A 19,505-nucleotide genomic window follows, 5' to 3' on the forward strand; every position below is an offset into this window, starting at 1 on the left:
ATAATTACCTCATTTAAATTTTCATTTTTTATTAAAAATAWCTTAGATCAAAAACTACTTGCACATATATTCAGATGAAATTTCTTTAACTCAGAACCATATAAATTCTTACTATACAAGCCACTTGTAAGAGGGACCCCTTCAAAAGAAAAAGAAAATTTAAAATCAGTGAATGCTGGAACTGAATAACATAACCCAGTTGTTTAACATAAAGATTGGYCCAAAAAAAGAAACCTTTTTAAGATTCATGAAAATAAATGCTAATATTTCTAGAAGGGGAAAAGGGAAGAAGTAGCACTATACTTACTCAAAACTCTTTGCAGTACTATCACATTTAATGCTTGCTGGCTCCTATTGGATATCATGACATGGAACTACAGATGGAATTGGGAGATGGAATAAACACTTACAGAAGTGTTTATTCTATCTTGCAGATCTAGAAGGCCAATAATAAGCATAGTAAAAGGTTGGTGGATGTTACGTCATTTTTGCCATGCCTCATGGGTATAGACACTTAAAGCCTTGAAATCACTATTTAGTCTTCTGAAATGTGCAATATAGCTCTGTTACATAATTGTTATTCTATAAATGATAAATTCTCAAATTTTTTTTTTAAACTTCAGGAACAGAATGATCTGTAAAATTTAAGCTCGTCTTGTTGTTTTAGTGATTGTCTTTGAATGTCTTAACATTTCAGACAGATCAATGGCAGATTAAAGATATGTCCTAAAAATGAATGGACTTTTATTATTTAACCCTATCAGGATTTTGGTTGTTCTTTGTCTAAAAATTCCGATTTATTTTCCTCTATTTGTTACAACACGATTTTGAAAGAGATGGATTTCATAACCAGACATCTCCATTAAGAGAGTAGTAAAGGAATGAATAAATATTAATAGGAGGGAAATAGCTTTTTATAAGACTTGTTTTAAAGAGCTWCAACTCAGAATTCTTTTGTGCTGCTGCAACAGAGTGCCAGACACGTTCACAGAGAACTTCAGATATCAATCTTGTTACTCAAAATTTTTGTCATTCAACATTTTCTTTGATGTCATAGGAACAGTATGTTTCAAGGAAAAATAAATATGTAGGCATTACCCTCTTCTTGAAATATACTTGTATGCCATGCACACATGGCCTTTTTACATGAGATTTAAAGAAAATTTAACAAAATCTTCAAACACCAATCACAAGGTAGAAGATAGGAAAATCAAATGGCTTAGACAGAAAGACTAACTGCCTGGATCACAGTTCATTTCTACAAATTGTCCTAAATCTACTGAGCATACAGATAAAATGAGTAAATCAGGAATTATGATCAACTGATTATGTCTGTAGGAGTCTATGCTAAGATATTTATAAGATTTCTAAAATCTGGAAACACTTCTTAATTTGGAATTACACACAATAAAATCTGTTTGATTGTTCAGATGTGCTAATAGTCATGACCTAATTTAAGTGATTGTATGGGTGAAAAAACCCCAAACATTAGGAAGGTAAATGAAATGTTATTTARTATTTTGCCTCTAGATGCTGATATTCATTAGCTCTGTAGGAGATTTCTGCAGTACTTTAAATATAAATTTCCGTCATTGTTTGTAACTTAAAAAGAAAAAAGAAGTTAAGCCTGTCTATTTGCATCACATTTAGAACCCAATACTACATGACAGGAACTGTTTAAATTCTTCTTCTTTCATTTGCATCACATGAAATCCAGAGGCCCAAAGCACTTTGTACAATGTCAATGGACTAATCATAACCATTTTAAACATTTCTATCATCTTTACTGCATCAAAAAAGGATTTCTCCTAGTAAACCATAAGAATTTCAAAGTCTTCAAGAAGAATCAGACTGACAACACAAGTTTAGCGAGTCACTACAGTGTGTTGAATGTAGGATCTAAAGCTGGGGGTGTTTTTACACTTAGTATTTAGTTATAGTAAACTGAACATGAATAGAAATCTCATATATGTTACGAATGCAATTTTTAATTTATCTGATACGGCAAGAAAATTATGTAAATTATTTCCAAAATAAATGTATATATATATGTTATCAACACAGCATATGGAGGAAATGTGTTTTTAAGTTAAAGTATCATTAAGGATATAACGGAAATGCTTTAAGGCAGTTAATATTATTTAATATTGTCCAATTATTTCTATGCCTTAGTGTCTTCATCTGTGAAACATCTATGTTTCAAAAGCACTGTGAGGTCTTATTCATTAAATAATAATATATTTTGACATTTTCAAAAGAAAAGTAATGCAGAAATATAAAATAATATTGCATGATCATCAGTCTAATGATACTACTTGCATGTAATCACAGAATAATTTACTCTAGAAGAGAGCTCTGTAGATCATTTTGTTCAACCCCCTGCCTAAAGCAAAGATTACTTTAAAGTGAGATTAGTTTGCTTAGGGCCTTGCCCAGTTGAGTTTTTGTATATCTCCAGGGATGGAGATTCCACAGCTCATCGGTTCAACCAGTTTTCCTGTTTAACCATTCTCCTAGTGAACAATTTATTTTTCTTTCCTTTGTTGCATATTGTAACTGTGGCCTCTTGCCCTTTTGTTGTGCACCACTGAGAAGTATCCTCTCTATTAACACACCTTCAATAGTGAAAAACTAATTAAATCTCTGTGAGCCTTCTCTTCCCAGCTTACCAAACCCAATTCCTCCAGCCTCTCTTCACATGTCATGTGCTCCAGGTCCTTGACCATCTTAGTGACCCTCCCACTGGACTGTCTCTAGTTTGATAATACCTGTTCTCTACTTTTATGGGCCTAAAGCTAAGAATTCCAGATGCAGCCTCACAACTGCTGAGGAAAGGGGAACAATCATTTCCCTCAACTCCCTGGTTTTGAATTGCTAATGCAATCCAATATGTGGYTAGCCTTCACTGCTGCAAGGGTACACAGCAGAGTCATCATGACTTTCCTGTCCACAAGGACCAAACAGGTCCTCTTCTGCAGAGCTGCTATTACAAGTCCATCATTCTTCAACATTTCATTTCACTTCAAGAACCAGAAATCTGTCAAATTTTTGACTTTAAAAATCTAACTCTAGTGGAGTCAATAAGCATAAATTTATGTGATACTTGTAAAAAAAATAAGGAAAAGCCTAAGAACTTTCACTTAAATGTATATAAACAATAAGAACTATTTTAAAGCGCCAAAGCATAATATGTGACAATAAGTTTGTGGATACTCAAAATGATCTGAGATCTCAGACAGAAATTTAGAAAGGCAAGGACTTTGATGAGAAAGTAAATACTGTCTTTGTTATAGTTTTGAACTTATAGTATACAAGCAAGATACATACTCACAGCCTTTCTTTTCAATAGTAATTAAGCATTAAGTGCCAACAGCAGTAAACAATGTAGCAAAAAAGAAAAAAAAAAAAGACATGATTCTGGAATAAGCTCATAAACTATATCAGATAGTAGGCATTTGAAAGGAGTACAGAGTGTTTAATGCTATAACAAAATATAATAGCAACAACTTGACCAAAGATCTGGTGAACAAGAAATGTAATAAYCCACCTCAGCAATTATAGAATAGTACCTATTAGACCTGTAGCTGGTAAACAAGTTGGAATGATTATTTAAAAAATATAATAACAATTACCCAGAAGAAAATTTTGTAGGATATAAAGATAACAGTTTTGCTACGGAAAACTGAATCTCTTTAATTTATCAGAATTCTTGAAAGATCAATAAACTTGTATGCAACAGAGAAACACTTGACATAAGCTCTACTTTAACTGAAAGTCTTTCTCTAGAAGGCCATTAGAATAGCTTTTTTCAGGGTTTTTCATAAAAAAGTAGCATGTGTTGGAGGATAGACCGAACATTGCTATGAGAAAAAAAAAAAAAAAAAAAAAAAAAAAAAAGTTTAAAGTTAAGAAGTAAATAGCAGTAAAAAGTCAACTGTTCAGTACAGTTAGTAGAGATATTTGGCTAACTAAGTCAATAATTTAGATATATTGAATTCAAAGGGAATTCATAAACAAAGAACCTGATTTTTTAACAACTTTACCATGTATTTCAGAGTACTCTAATAAGCACCCACCAGACAATGAGACTCAGGCATTATGTTTTGCTGAATAGCAGAATTACAGATAGATGCATGTTATATCTTTGATCATGGCAGGTTACACTGGTTTAGTGAAATTCAATTTGTATGGTTGAACATGGAAGATGTTCTTCCATGCAACATGGAAGACTTTTGCATATAAGATTAATTATTTCTGATAACTCAGATCAGATACAATTACTTTTTTAAATTCCTGGAAATAAAAGGTAGAAGGCTTTATCTAGATAAAATTTTAGAAGTTTATCATGTTATGTCACAATTTTCCTTATCTAMAAATGAAAATGTGCACARAAGCGATTTCACAGTTGATATAWTAATGTTTWAAAAATAAAACAACCATTAAAACAACTGTTCTAATGTTCTTGTGCCTTGGMTTGTGGAAGGATAGAGTAATAGTTTTTAAGTTTGCCACAGAGGTAACAGCAGTGTAAAAGGCTGCCACTTTATACTGAAGCTATACATAGGCATATGTATATTATACATACATAGGCATAGAATTAATTATTGAGACAGAGAAAACCTAACACTCCTGCAGAGAACTCACTTTTACATTGTAAGGTTTATCAGGAAGCTAGAGAGAGTCCAGCGTAGGGCTACAAAGATGATCAGAGGGCTGGAGCATCTGCCCTAGGAGGAACGGCTGCGAGAGCTGGGCCTCTTCAGCCTGGGGAAGAGAAGCCTGCGGGGGGATCTTATCAATGTGTACAAGTACCTGAAGGGAGGGTGTCAAGGGGATGGGGACAAAGTCTTTTCAGTTGTCCCATGTGACAGGACAAGARGCAATGGGCAGAAATTGAAGCACAGGAAGTTCTGCCTGAATGTGAGGGGGAATTTCTTCCCTGTGAGAGTGACGGAGCACTGGCACAGGTTGCCCAGAGAGGCTGTGGAGTCTCCTTCTCTGGAGATCTTCAAGGCCCGCCTGGATGCAACCCTGTCTAACATGCTCTAGGTGACCCTGCTGAGCAGGGAGGTTGGACTAGATGATCTCCAGAGGTCCCTTCCAACCTGACTGATTCTAGGATTCTATGAATTCTAGCAGTCCTTACATGTATTTGCTATCTTTCAGTTTTAATTAAACAATCTAATACTAGTCAATACCTTGAAGTACTGGATCAGTACTGGTACATATCTAAAAATTAAACTATTTATTTAAGGATTATTTTAACATGGTACCATATTAGGTGATAATACTTTCAAAACCAGATTAATGGTTTTGAGCTTAAATGCCTGCATAAATGATTATTTGCGAAACAAGTATGAGGTTGAAGTTCCTGCTCTCAATGATTGTTACCTCTTATTTGATGGTTACCAGCTGTGTCTAACTAATGCATCATATTAGCATTCCAAATCAACTTCATGTAAAGTCAATGAGATAGTTTAAACCACATTTTGAGGTGGTAAATCCATGAAAGCTTTCTATGTCCTGATAGCAAATCCATGTATTGTCCTAATTATCTGCAACTCTGTAAAAGGAAARCATAATTATTACCTTTTTTTCTGTAATCTGAAATGTCTAGAGACAAGAAATCTCTGAGAGACTAGTAGCAAGCAGTCTTTATTAACCAGTTAGATGAACAGGAAGTCATATTCACTTCTTCCTTTCAAATTTGTTATACAAACCATGAGGAATTTAGTGGAGCTAGACTGCTAGGCTTCCTTGATTATCTTACAGAAATAAATATATCAAAATTATCATGGCAAATGATAAGAATATTGCAAATATTATTTTGTTACATATTTCTGATTTAATTTGAAAATAATTTACTTGAATAGGTTCCACGGGAAAAATGAATGAATTTTCATGCATAAAGTCAGTAAAGATCAGTTTCTTTTGGAAAAGCAGCAACTTACTAGATAACCTTTTTCTAAAAAAATAACAAAAAATGTTCTAATTTTGGGGCAGTTTGTAATATGGTGACTATGACTATATACTATTTATAGTTTTTAGAGAAAAATCAGGGCAATTTCATTAACACTGCTGAAGAGTTTTGACAAGCTATTTTTCCCATCTCTTCAGAAAGGCATCAAGTATATAATTAACGAAAAACAACATAGCAGAAACAAGAAATAGAATACAGTTTCAATTCTACAAAAAATGAGGAAATGTAGCTTTCCTGGTCTTCAGCTTAAACTAGAAATTTACAGCTAAGTCACAAAATTTCCAAGTAACATTTGAGCTCAAATTGAAACTGACTCAAAACTGTACGCAGACAAGAATTTTAAACAGTAAAGTTTATCTTAACTCTGAAAGGAGTCTTAATATCTGTGACTACCCTAAATTCCTAAACTTATGTATACTATGCAACTTTACATCTCCTGATAGCTTTTCCTCTTTCCACACAAGCAGCCGCACATTAACAGGACATCAGATTTTGTCACAGACATAAAAAGGACTGCCATTTTCACTGTTTTCACCTGATTCACATGTTTTTTTCTGCAAGCATATGAACACGTCTGTGAATTTATTAAGTAAAAAAAAAAAATCACATGAAGATCAGCTAATATGGCACATTGTCTTTTATATCATAGAAGCACAAAGTAAACAGTAGGATTTTAATTTGAGTTGTATTTTTAAAGGTCTTTGGCCATTAATATCTCAAAGATTTGTTAACATTAATTAATAGAATAAAAAAGTGAGGAATAAGGGAAGTGCTGTGCCCAAATCAGAACTCTGTAGAACATCTGTAGATATGAAAACGAATTTGATGTGAAAGGTCCATAGAAGCTAGTGACAAGAAAATGATACTGAAATGATAATGAGCTAATTYATGCTTTGGAAAGTGTATAGGAAATGAAATGGAACTAAGGGAGATGAATTTGTGCCACATGCACATTTCTAGCACATACATACAGTAGACAACAAAAATGAAACAGTGAAAGAATAACAAAATGTACAGGGGTTATTGCAAACTTGATGAAACAGATATTCACTACAATACATTTCTAACGTAGAGCCATTGGTTGAATATGTTTCTAGAATGTCTGTTTTCAGTGATAGTGAACTTCTCCACTCTTTTTTTTWAAAGATCTATAGTCTTAAGTTTTCATTAATCTCTCAAATTCTATTTCATACAATGTTCCTTTTAATAAATGCACATTATATCTATATATTTAACACATCTCTTCAATGCAGTGAAATAAAATGCTTACAGGTTGCATTTAATTTTTGGAGTTTATTAGCTTCAGAGTAAATACATTTGCATCATCTTTAGCCAGTCAACAGCATACGCATCATATCAATTTTAATTCTATTATGCTGGATACTGACTTAAGTGTTTGAGATTCCACTTACATTACACAATGGAAATAATTCATAATAATGATCTAGCTAATCTGCCCTGCTGTGCTTCTTTTATTGAGTTATGCAATATTCAGAAAGTATACTTGTATTTGCGAGTTAGGTCAGGATACTCATGGCTACTTAACACCAGATGATTGTGAAAAGTTACAATGCCAGTTTTTTCTTCCAGCTGCTACAGATACCTCAGTACTAAAACAAAAGCTGCAAGTTCATATTTGCAGAGGACGATTCTTTCTGTTATTCACATATACTTTTTATTCTGCATCTTCGTGTTTTCCAAGTCAAAATCTGCCTAATAATCTTCACATTAAAAGGCTCCTTTTTACCACATTTCAACATTATGTTTCTTGGCTTAAAAATGCACAAACTTGATACTACACAATATTTGAAGAAGTGGTCCCTAAGCCTCAAATCAAGAGTCACAGCATTTCACTGMCATAAATGAACACATCAAACACACATTGATTTTCTACGGTCATGTTGTCAATTCTGCTTGTTTTGTCACTTGCCAGAGAACTCTGTAATATTTGGATAAAAAAAGGAAGTATGGCAAGTGATGGACAGAGAACGAACCATTCATTAACTGAGATATGGCTCAGAATTCACCCTTAAGAGTAGATACAGAAAATTCATCAAAGCCTTATTTGTGGCATTGAACGGAACTTTCTGACAAACAACAAGTGCTTTTTAAGACAGGTGTTTCTGCTTTCAGTTTAAAGATTAAAGTGGAACAAGCTCTGACACTTCTAGACTGAAATCTTCTTATCTAGGAAAAGACTATTCTGGCTGAAACACAGTAAAACAGATAACCTGGCTATATTACCTACATACCATCTAAAAGTTTTCACCTTTAAGAAGAGAAGTAACTGTTTAACTCGAAGAGGAGGAGCAATTTGTTTTTGTCCTACATGCCAATCTACCAATTTTTGAAGCTTTCAACATCACTTGTATCCCCTCAGGTCCATAGTAATGTGAATTGTCTTTATCCAAGTGCCTAGCAAATCATTGTCACATAGCAGCAGTCGACCTTTCTTTTCAATCTATGCACTTTTCAGGAGTTATAAATCAGTTGACTTTCAAGCTCGATGAGATGGCATATGCCCTGGTTTGAAGAACAGATGGAGGCTTGGGGGAAAATTGTTTCTGCAGGCTTGCTACAAGCAGCTCTGCTCCATAAAAGTGAACCATTCACACTAATTTCTCACATAAATTATACAGGCAGGGAGCACCAGCCCATTCAGCAGAAAATCTTTCATCTAGCTTTCAGAGGTCATTTAGCAAATTTAAATTAAAGTTTTTTCTGATACATGACTGGGTTTTCATTCCATACACTTTCAAGAGATGGCAATTTACATCAAATAAAGGGATGGCTTTAATTGTGTATGCGGGGGGGGGGGAGGAATAGTAAATTAACTGCCACGAGATTAGTGTTTTCTAAAATCCTGGGATAAGATCCGACTATTAATTAAACACAGAGGAGTTAATAAATGAAATATGGCAGCTCTACACTATAGAAATCAGGTGAAATCAGGTCACTTCTCTGTGCAAAGCCTGCTTCAAATTTCAGCTGAATGCTAGTCCTCAAGTTCAGCATTGGATGTTGTTGAAAGAAAGGAGACCTCAGTCATTCCAAGAAAACATCTGTTACTCTTTAAAGGAAACAAATTATTCAGCTCTTAAGCCAATGTATATGTCACATTCTTAATATTTAATATTTAATACTTTACGGGAACATGTAGAAAACAGACATTCCATTAGATTCTTAAATTATAAATATGAAAGATATGGTAAAGACTAGAGAACCGTAAAAAAACTAACTCTGAAAAGAATTAAGTATTTCTGAGCCACAAGTGGTAAGATGGARGAAATTGCAGCCAGTAGCCTCTGATCCATAATATGACTTAATTCAGTGATTCACTTAAAGTATTATGTTAAATACAGAAACAAAAAACAATCAATAAGAAAATTGTATTGGAAYAGTTATTTTGAATTTTATGTGATTTCACAAAAAATAGTGAAAACAGTGTTTTGATATGAATCTTTCTTTAATCACACCACAAATTGCTTCTTAAGACCTGCAAAGTATTCTTTTCAGAAGTAAAAAAGAATTGAACAGAAAAGAGTAATATCTTGAATGATCTGTAGACTAATATTAGTAGTGATTAGTAGTGAGCCACCAGAAGAAGCACATGCTCATATAGCCATTGGCTATCTAAATTTTTAACGACTGTTTTAAGTATGCATTTAATTGATGCATCATGATTTAGAAGTGTTTTTCTGTTAAAAATTCATTCTAGTTAGCTATTATTGAAAAGTAAGATTTAAAGAGGTCTCTTTTATTTGGAATTAATGTTACTTAATGGTGGAATGAAATCAAGGCAGAAATTTCATACTTAAGAAACCTATAGTTCCAACATCCTCTGTGACGACATGTATCATGGCATTGGAAAATAGAAGTACACAAAATTACTTACTTGATTAATTAAGGCAACTTTTAAGAACATTGCCTTAATCAAAAGACATCAGCTTTGTAAGTTATGTTATTGTGTAAACAAAAGCTAGTTAATCTTAAGGACTTTTGAAGAAAAAAACAATTACATAAAAACAAACTTATTAAATATAAATATAACCTTAAATTATTAAATATAAATTTAATTAGATACAAACTCTAAAAATACTAAATATATTTTTCAATAACTAGCAATTCCTTGGTATAAGAAAGAGGTTTAAATCTACTATTATCAAAGGGATCATCATAACTTCTATATCTTTAGTGGCTCAGGACATTTTAATTTACAGCTGATCAGAAATGGATTCTATTGAGCATCATAAGGGACTACAACACCAACAGTTCAGTAGGACAATTTATGATATCATAAAGAGAAAAAGKAAAAAGATAATGGTTAATATTTATCCAGAGCAGTAAAGATCCCATTCTAAARCAGTCAATGGAAATTTTGTTGTTTTATTTAGTAGAAAAGATACAATATTTATTCTAGGGCTCTTTCATATTACTTCCAGGCCATAGAGACAGTGTAAGTGTAGTACATACACAATATTGCTTAAGTGATTTAAAGGTTTTTCATTTAAATTAGAATTAGGTTGTAGGCATCAAAATGTGGCTATTTTTTGGTATTATATATTTGAAGGAAAGAAATGTTGGAGCACAGAACTGTAACCATAATTTTTAACAGTAAGAAAAAATCATATGCACAATAGYGACTTTGATAGTCATTGGTTGAGCAGTAGTATCATAAAGATATCATGAAGTATCACAGAGTTACAAAGAATTATGAAGGGCACTAGTCTATACACAAATRTTTATGAACAGTATTTGGCTGTGCAAACTTCAGTAAGTCATAGCATAAAGKTTACTAATCTTTGAAGTAAAATGATGCAACAGCTATTGCTGCATTTGTAGTTTAAAACTGAATAATTCTTTCTTGCTACCATGTCAATCTTATGTTTGCTGTATTACTGTCTCTATAGTAGACTGTTTCACTGTTATTTTAAAAATAAATGATTATTTTCCAAACTATTCCTTTACACTGAATATGCTAATATAATTGGTTTTTTTAGAGATATTGCTTATAATTATTTTTTTCCAAGATCTCATTTATTTCCCTCAACTCATATTTCTAATCTCTCTAAATTATTATGTATTATGTCTGGCTTAAGATATTCCTGCTTCCAATTGCTCTTTTTTGAATTCATATTGCAATTTTGTATTGTTCCAACACAACTGTGTTGGGGACAGGATTAAACAGGATCCCTGAAATGACTAAAAAGAAAAAGAAATCCTCTGGAGAAGATAAAAGCAAGTCTATTGCAGAAGAAAGCACTGAGCTCTGTCCTAAAACATTAATGAATACATTAAATAAAACAGAAACTAGCACCACTCTGTGCTGTACCCACTACAGTTAATCATCTTTGTATATTATCTTGCAAAAAGCTTTCATTTTGTATAATAATACTTGTGTGAGATTTTCAATTTTCTTTAAAATGACACTGTCCTTTCAACATCTTTTATTAAGAAGATGTTAAACATAGTTTAGCGAAGAATCAAAGCAGAAAAAAAATCCATATACAAAAATAAATCCAAACAAAAAACACTGTTTTTCATCAGCAGTTTGTTCTTTTTGCTTCCAGATATCTAAGGCTGCAGTTCCATAAGCAGCCAAACTAATCTGAGTTCATTGCTATCAAAAGRAAAAGATTTTGAGGCCCTTCTCTCCCATTCTTCCTTGTACTTCACTAATGTTTTTCTCTCTCTCACCAACACTGCTTCAGCACTCATAGACCTTTTTGCAAGCAAAGTTCACAGGACTGTGAATATGTTGCTAATTAAGCAAAAACATATCCACCTTTTTTTTTCTTGAGTTAGTGAGACAAATTTACTCACATGTGGCCCTAATAACAGAGCCAGTGCGAAGGGCACCTTACGAATGGAGAGCAGGAGAGGTAAAGAAAAGTTGGATATTCCTCTTTTGGGGATGATGAGCTATTAGATCATCCCAACTTGTATAATCACATGTTACCTCTAAAAATTGCTTAGTATATTATTGGGGTCATTTTTATGGAAAACAAGCTCATTACAATTTTTTTTTTAGTTTTGTGATTTGAACTTTCAAAGTGTTACATAAGCTTATTTAATACAACATAGGAAACAAACAATACACAGTGTTTACTCATGTTGATTAATGCTAAAACAATTCCACAAAAWATGACCTGAGAGCTGGTGCACCTGAAAAATTTTATCTTGCTTTTCAAACTGTATCAGTTGATACAACAAAATATATTACCTCTCACKTAAGACTTTTCCCTCAGTCAAACAAAAGAAGCTGCACTCTCAGAAAAATAAAACTAAAAAGCTCAGGTTCCTTCATGAAAAGATTAAAAAAAAAAAGATTTTTCTTGGTGCTGGTACCAGCTTAATCATACAGTTCAGAATTTCATATATACTAATATACATCARACTAATAAAATCAAACATGGGACAAGGGATGTTTATAAACAGTGCAGCCCTGTGGCATGTTCAAATTACCTGAAGTCCACATTCCCTAAAACAACCTTCAGTGGACTGCATGAGGAAAAGGATGGCATAATTCAAACTCATAATTTTAAGTGTGGGAGAATGCTGTCTTCTATCACTGCATCTGATTTCTATCAACAAGAAGTAATTTTGCTACTGAGAAAAGAAAACTACGTTGGTGATATCTGGGAGGGGAAGAGAGAAAGGAGGGGTGGAAAGTGAAAGAGGAGAGATGGGATGGAGAGTACCTGAAATGGTAAGTCACATCCTTTACCAAGTATCCATGCTGGAAAAAAAAAATACACCAAAAGACTGGTAACCATGTTCAGCTTGCCATTTTTGCACTGGAGACCTTTGCATTTTGGAATTTGGTTTTCATTTCTCTAAAATTGCAAAAGTTCTTTTGAAGAATAGCTGCTTTTTCTTCTCTGCATAACAATTTTCATAATTAACCCTACATCCTAAATAACTGATTTTTCAAACATTCTGATGACTTTCTCTAGGATATTCAAAGACTTCTTTTTTAAACACATTCTTAATAATTCAGAAATCCATTCTTGGTTTTATCAACTCTCTTAGTCATAAGTTTAATTGGATTCTGACCTTTTAAAATTCAGTAATGTATATTTAAAAGTGAAAGTCCCTCTCAGACCTGAGCTCTTATTTTTCACTGTTCTGTAGGAAACCATTCAAAAGAGCATATTGCTCTATTTAAAAATAGAACTGTGATATATATAAGCAAAAAGAGAATTGCAGGATCCCAAACAAGTAGTCAAAGGGCTTACATGATAAATATTTTAGTACATTTATTTTCTAAAAAGATCATTTTCTATTATTATCTAATTTTAAATTAACAACAATTTATATTCCAAATCTAAACTCCTACATTTGATACACATCAGAAACACAGTTTCAAACCATATTAAATTAGTATTCATTTTCTTTTGGTGGACAAAATCAAATCTGCATAGATTCTTGAACTTTTGTTGAATAACTCAACTAAGTGAAAAGTTTATTGTTAGATCTCAAAAGCTGTTGCTTTATCCAAAAATAGGAATATTATACATCTACATCAATTTTAAGATAATAATATCTACATGCTCCCACTTAATGATTGAAGAGAAGGCATCAAAGTAAACTAAGGATTTAATATAGATATTCAAATGTTATATTGATTATATGTCACTAAAAAAAAGAAATTCACTGTCTGCTAGTAGATTCCTTTAATGGGGATGAAAAGTCTTGAGCTCATTTTGTGTTTGAGTTCATTTTGTAGTTCATTTTGTATTTCCTTTTGTTTTAATTGTCATCAAACTCATATTTGACTGGTGAGTGATGGAAATGTCTGGTTTTGTTTTCATGGACATAAGTAATAAGTCATTCTCTACRTTCACCTTTCAAAAGTGATAAAGGGATAACTTTTCCAACTTTGCAAGCAAAGATTGGACAGTCCTACCTTCTTTTAGATGTTAATTTGATCACAGTTTATAACACCAGATAACTTTAATTTGGTATTATCAAAACTTTTTAAATTCCTTTTTTTTCCCTGGATGTTATTTTTTAAAATTAGGTTCAACCTGCTGTTCTTGTATTTAGCGATTTACCAGGACTTGGCTGTAAGTATACTCTCTCTGTTTATCTGTTTTCCTTCATTTGCTCGAAATAGGTTTGTCTGAAGTTGCAACAATAACAAAATATAGGGGGATGCAGAAATTATGCTGTGTACTATGACAGTCTTCAAACTATATTGCTAATATTACAGGAGTATACAAAGAGATGCTTTCCTGAACTTAAAAATGTAGGCTAAGAATTAACAAAATAGACAGATAGTGCTATAATGATCTYGTAGTAAAATCTAATCTGTGTTGGTTCTTTTTCTAAAGAACAGATACTAATTTAAGCAGCATGGTTTTTATATGCACAGTTAAATCTTATCTATGTTTAGGAATAATCTGGAGAAAGAGTTCCTCTTCCTAAATTTAGTCCATTTTTGAAGTAATTAAGAATACTTAACCTAATTGAAAAAAGATATTATTATTTCAAAATCAGAGGGTCAACACACGTATTTTTTAGGAAATAGTTTTGAATTGATCCTGAACTTTAAATTTATTCCCTATCTTAGTCTACAATTATACGTATGTAACAGCCAACTGTTATACAAAATTAATCATGGGCTTAAGATTAGACATATGCAGAATTTTATAAAATCAAGGTTCAGCTGTGCATTTTAGCCAAAATTTCTTGGTATATATTAACACATCTCATGAATGTTACAAACATTTCAGATGCTTCTGCCCTAGCTGAAGATTGTTATGTTGTGTCCATATAACTATAATAGAGTGAATGTGAGATCAAATTRTTTTCTAAAAAATATTTAGTGTCTGATAATTATGGCTATTTTGTTTTGTTTCATTAATTACCTTCCCTGCCCCCTCAAAAATTCAAAACATGGCATATTTTGCAGGCAAGAAGAAAATCCTAGAGTATTTTCCTTTGTCAGAACGAACCATGTTTTTAAGATACCCTTGCATTTTCTCTAATGCACCAATGGGTAGAAAACCTAACAAGAGTGAAATGAATCACGATAAACATCAYATACAAATAGAACAAAAAGAATTTCACAATAAAACAGTGATACTGTACWATTAAAGCACGATTAAAATATCATGGTTATCATTTTTTGTTCTTTTTTTTACTTTCACAAGAACCATCTRACTCATGCAAGCAAATGCAGGATTTTATAGAACATCTACTCTAAACATATTTCATCATTAAAAGCTTTTTATTTTCATTTTCATGAATTTTAGCAGTATTAAGCAAAATATATTTCTAAAATAAATTGCTTAATTAATCAGATTTACAAATAGATACGATGAACTGATGAAAATTAGCCATTTAACTTATGCTGTATATTTTGACTATTTGAATATTATTAAAAGAAATAAAAAAAAAAAAAAAACCCAGACCTTATTTTATCTGTATCTTTAAATATTAACTAATGGTTAATATTTCTCAGCCTCCTGCAGCAGTAGGCAGCCTCTAAGACATTAGAATCTATCTAAAGTAATGTTTGAACGGGAAAACTGTTATTTGCCTACTTCATCTACTTAAACTGCACAATAATCAATGATGGTTGGGTGCCAAATTAAACAGCCTCAAGTGATTCTACTACCTCTATATTGTTTTCCTGTGTGGCTGCCTCAGAACTCAGCTTGGATTGATCTGTGATACTGGATCATGTGGCACAGAATAAGGGAAATAAGGTTGGACTAGACCATGCTGCTAGCGTAGGAATGGAACAGTTTGCTGTTACGCTGTTTTCATGTGTGTAAGCAGAGATGGTATTTAGAAAGAGGGGTTTAACAGCAATAGGAAAGGCAACTGTTGCATGAGATCACAGTCTCTCACATGAGCTCTCACTAGCTATAGTTCAATGCTTTACTGCGATAGGTGGACATTAGGGCATTAGGGCTGCAAATTATGACAGGAAAAAAAGTTATGATCATCGTAAGGTAAGCATATCTTCATGTAATTCAAACTCTGAGACACAGGGAACAAATATTTATTCTGGACATTCAGCTTTGGTTGGAAGGCTTACAGAAAGCAAATAGTTTAGGAAGAAGCCAACTAAGTAGTCACTAGCATCATTTAGTGGAATGATAAGCCTTATAATGGAATATTTGTGCAACAAATAGCAACCAAAATGTGGTAAATGATTTGTGTCTCTCAGTCTGAATTTGAGAAATTAGATGTTATAATGCCCCAGGATATAAACTGAATTCTGTGTATTTTTTCAAAATTTTGCAGATTACCTTTGTGATCTTACCTGGTTTTGAAAGATTAGAGTGCAGGCTCATTTTGTAAATCTGTGAGCTTTAACCCTGAAGGTGAGTGACTTAGGTTATCTAAAGGCCAGGCACAGGAAACGTTGGAATCTCATTCTGATTGTTGGTCAKGTCATATTGGCTAAAGCCTCCCCTTGCTGCAAGAACTATTTATTGTTACAGTACTGATTAAACACTGCTATGGGCAAACAATTGTAATGTCTCACAGCACAATTATCTCTTCTATACTTCAGTAAGCAAAAAATGTAGTTACTAAGAAACCATATAGTGTCACTTAACCACACTATAGGCTTAATCCTATTGGCTTCATTAAAAGAAGAATCAGTTCTAAGATTGCAAAATCCCTCTTTTTTTGTGTGCTGAATTAACACAGCCATGCATTTAAAATTGGGATCATGTTCTTGACATGAGCAATTCGAATCACCCTGCAAACCTGAGGTATTTTTCTCAGGCATTTTGTGTTCATTTTCTGTAACCATCACCGCTTCCAGAAAAATCTTATTCTAGTCCAATAAATAACACAAAAATAAAGTAATTTATGGTAACCAAAATAATTAAATAGTAGGATCAGGTTAAAGATCAGCATTCATTTTTCAAATTAAATTTAAAAGTCTGCAGTAGTTACTTAGAAGATTGGCAAGTTTTACAAATAACATCACCAAGCCTTTTAGAGAGAAACACAGCCGCATTAGAATGGAGTCATTAGGCAATACATTTATTTTGAAGCCAATTAACCTTTTGTCAGAGAAATGTCGGAGCTGTAATGGTTTCAGCAGTGGAGGTCAACCTCTAACAGGGGCACGTATGACAGCGATTACGCTGTCTGACATATGCTGTAGACTGAGAGTACAGCTGTGGAATGAGAATCTGCCTTCGTTTGTATTCTGCTCTGCATTTTCAGGGAGCAAGCAATCTTGACCTATCCATTTAGGTAATTAAAGCTTCTATTTGGAAGTGTCCTGCAGGAAGGTGAAATTTGGGGGAGATAAATGGCTGCTGCTCACTGTATCTAGCTACTTCCTTCATTTGATGGACTGCCTGAAATAGGCTGCATTGCCAGTTCCTCATAAAAATAGGGATGAATCGGGCATGAGACAATTCTCTAAGGCAAAGCAGCTCTGTCATCTTCCTTTTTTGCAACATATTATTTAATTGTTAGCCAAGGTAGACAGCTGACTCAAGGGCCTTTCTCTAACAGCTTCCCCACCATCTTCCATTTGCTAAGAAATTACTCCAGTTTATTTACTAATAAGCTAACTYTGGCAATGAGAGATGTCACTTCAATAAACTCATCTGGCTGTCACAGCTGTGCCCTGACTTACCTTCCAGGCTATTTTGTTTCCTTTTGTATCATGCTCAAGGGCAATTGGGAAGTCTCCTCGCTCGTAAAACTTGCGAAATGCTGTGGGCTTTGTTGGTCTTTCTTTAAATGCTCCTGCAATTGGGGGACCTCTTACCTTAAAAAAAACAACAAACAAACAAACAAAACATAACTTAATGGYAATATAGTTTTAGAAAAAGCTTAATTTTTATAGATCAAAATAGAAACAGATAAGAAAGCAGTATARTATTCACGGAACCACAGGACGGTTGAGGTTGGAAGGGACCTCTGCTGATCATCTAGTCCAACCCCCCTGCTCAAGCAGGGTCACCTAGAGCACGTTGCACAGGGTTGCATCCAGGCAGATTTTGAATATCTCCAGAGAAGGAGACTCCAGAACCTCTCTGGGCAACCTGTTCCAGTGCTCTGTCATTMTCAGAGTAAAGAAGTTTTTCCTCACATTCAGATGGAAACATTTCCTGTGGTTCAGTTTGTGCCCATTGCTTCTTGTCCTATTGCTGGCTACCACTGAAAAGAGTCTGGCCCTCTCCTCTTGAGACCTTCCCTTAAGGTATTTGTACACATTGATGAGATCCCCTCTCAGTAGTCTCTTCTCCAGGCTAAACCGACCCAGCTTTTGCAGCCTTTCTTCATAAGACASATGCTCCAGTCTCACAGATTATAAGTCTAACTGTCTGTTATAGTCTAACTTAAAATATTGGTAAGAAATATGTTGTCTTTATTATACGAGCTACAGCCTTAATTATTTCTTGCAGAGTCTCATCATTAGCAGTGGCTAGCACAATCCCAGACTAAATCTTATCTGAAACCAGAACATTTTCTTTCTCCAAACTCATGCTAATAATTTTAAAATGAACTTTTTTCTACTGCACCTTTGCAAAATTTCTAGAAAATATTGTTGTATTAATTGAACTTCCTCCTACTCTTCATTCAGGGAGAAAGAAACTAGGAGTGGAAGGAACTTTGTTATCTAGTCCATTTCTCTGTTATTCCAGACAATTGTGTCATACAAAGTCTTTCATAAATTGATCACAAATCTAATTATTTGTTGTTTTACTGTTGAAAGACTGTTGTACATCATCCTTACTTTGATGGTTAGAAACTACATCTCAAKTAATACATCTAGTCTGATCCTCCACCTCAAAAAAGGATACAATAGAAGTAGAAAAGTTTTAGAGAAGGATAACAGAAATGACTGTAGGTATGGAACGGATTTTATACAAGAAAGGAATAACTCGGGATTCTTCAGCCTGAAAAAAATGATGACKAGGGAGGTAGATAATAAAGATTTATAATATCATGACTTCATAAAAAGAATGGATAAGAACTGATTTTTCACTCTCTCTTTCAGTAAAAGTAGAGGGTTTCAAAAAAATCTAGTAAGTGACAAGTTTGGGACAAACAAAAGTTGTTAYTTATTCATGCAATGAATAGTGAATTTGTAGAATTCCTTGCTAAAGTTCAGTGYTGTGAATTCTAAAAGTTTATGAGTAGTCAAGGTATGACTGGAAAAGCTGATGGAAGAGAAATCTATTCAGGTTTTTTAAAACCACATTATCAGTGATCAAAAATACAATTAGTGCTAGATACAGTCTATCTAACAGATCTCCCAGCATTACATTTACTCTCATGGCAATGTCACACTGGCATCACATAGTCATCTTTGATAAACTGCCACACAGCAACTATCTTTTCCAATTGATGAGCTCCATGTTAATAACAGCATTTCTTGTCATTCATTCTAAGTGCATAACCTTGTACTTTGTACCATCCTATTTAATTCCATTTCTATTGCACCAGTTCTCAGGAGCTTCCACTCCCATTCGTGTGACATTCTGATCTTCATCTGTATTAATAACACTTCCAAACTACATGTCAACCATAT

The 19,505-nt window shown here is 33.4% G+C and overlaps 1 protein-coding gene across 2 annotated transcripts in view; it reads right to left on the reverse strand.

Annotated features, from left to right (window-relative positions):
- PACRG (parkin coregulated) overlaps nt 1-19,505 on the reverse strand; it is a 264,619-nt gene that overhangs the window by 175,941 nt on the left and 69,173 nt on the right. For both annotated transcript variants that reach the window (XM_085300781.1, XM_085300780.1), the window contains exon 3: nt 17,601-17,735. In XM_085300781.1, coding sequence (XP_085156907.1) covers nt 17,601-17,735 — 135 coding nt within the window. The remainder of the gene's footprint in view (nt 1-17,600; nt 17,736-19,505) is intronic.

This window comes from Rhea americana, unplaced genomic scaffold (genome assembly GCF_003343005.1).
Source record: "Rhea americana isolate MKP2758 unplaced genomic scaffold, rheAme1 scaffold_169, whole genome shotgun sequence".
Classification (NCBI taxonomy): Eukaryota; Metazoa; Chordata; class Aves; order Rheiformes; family Rheidae; genus Rhea; species Rhea americana.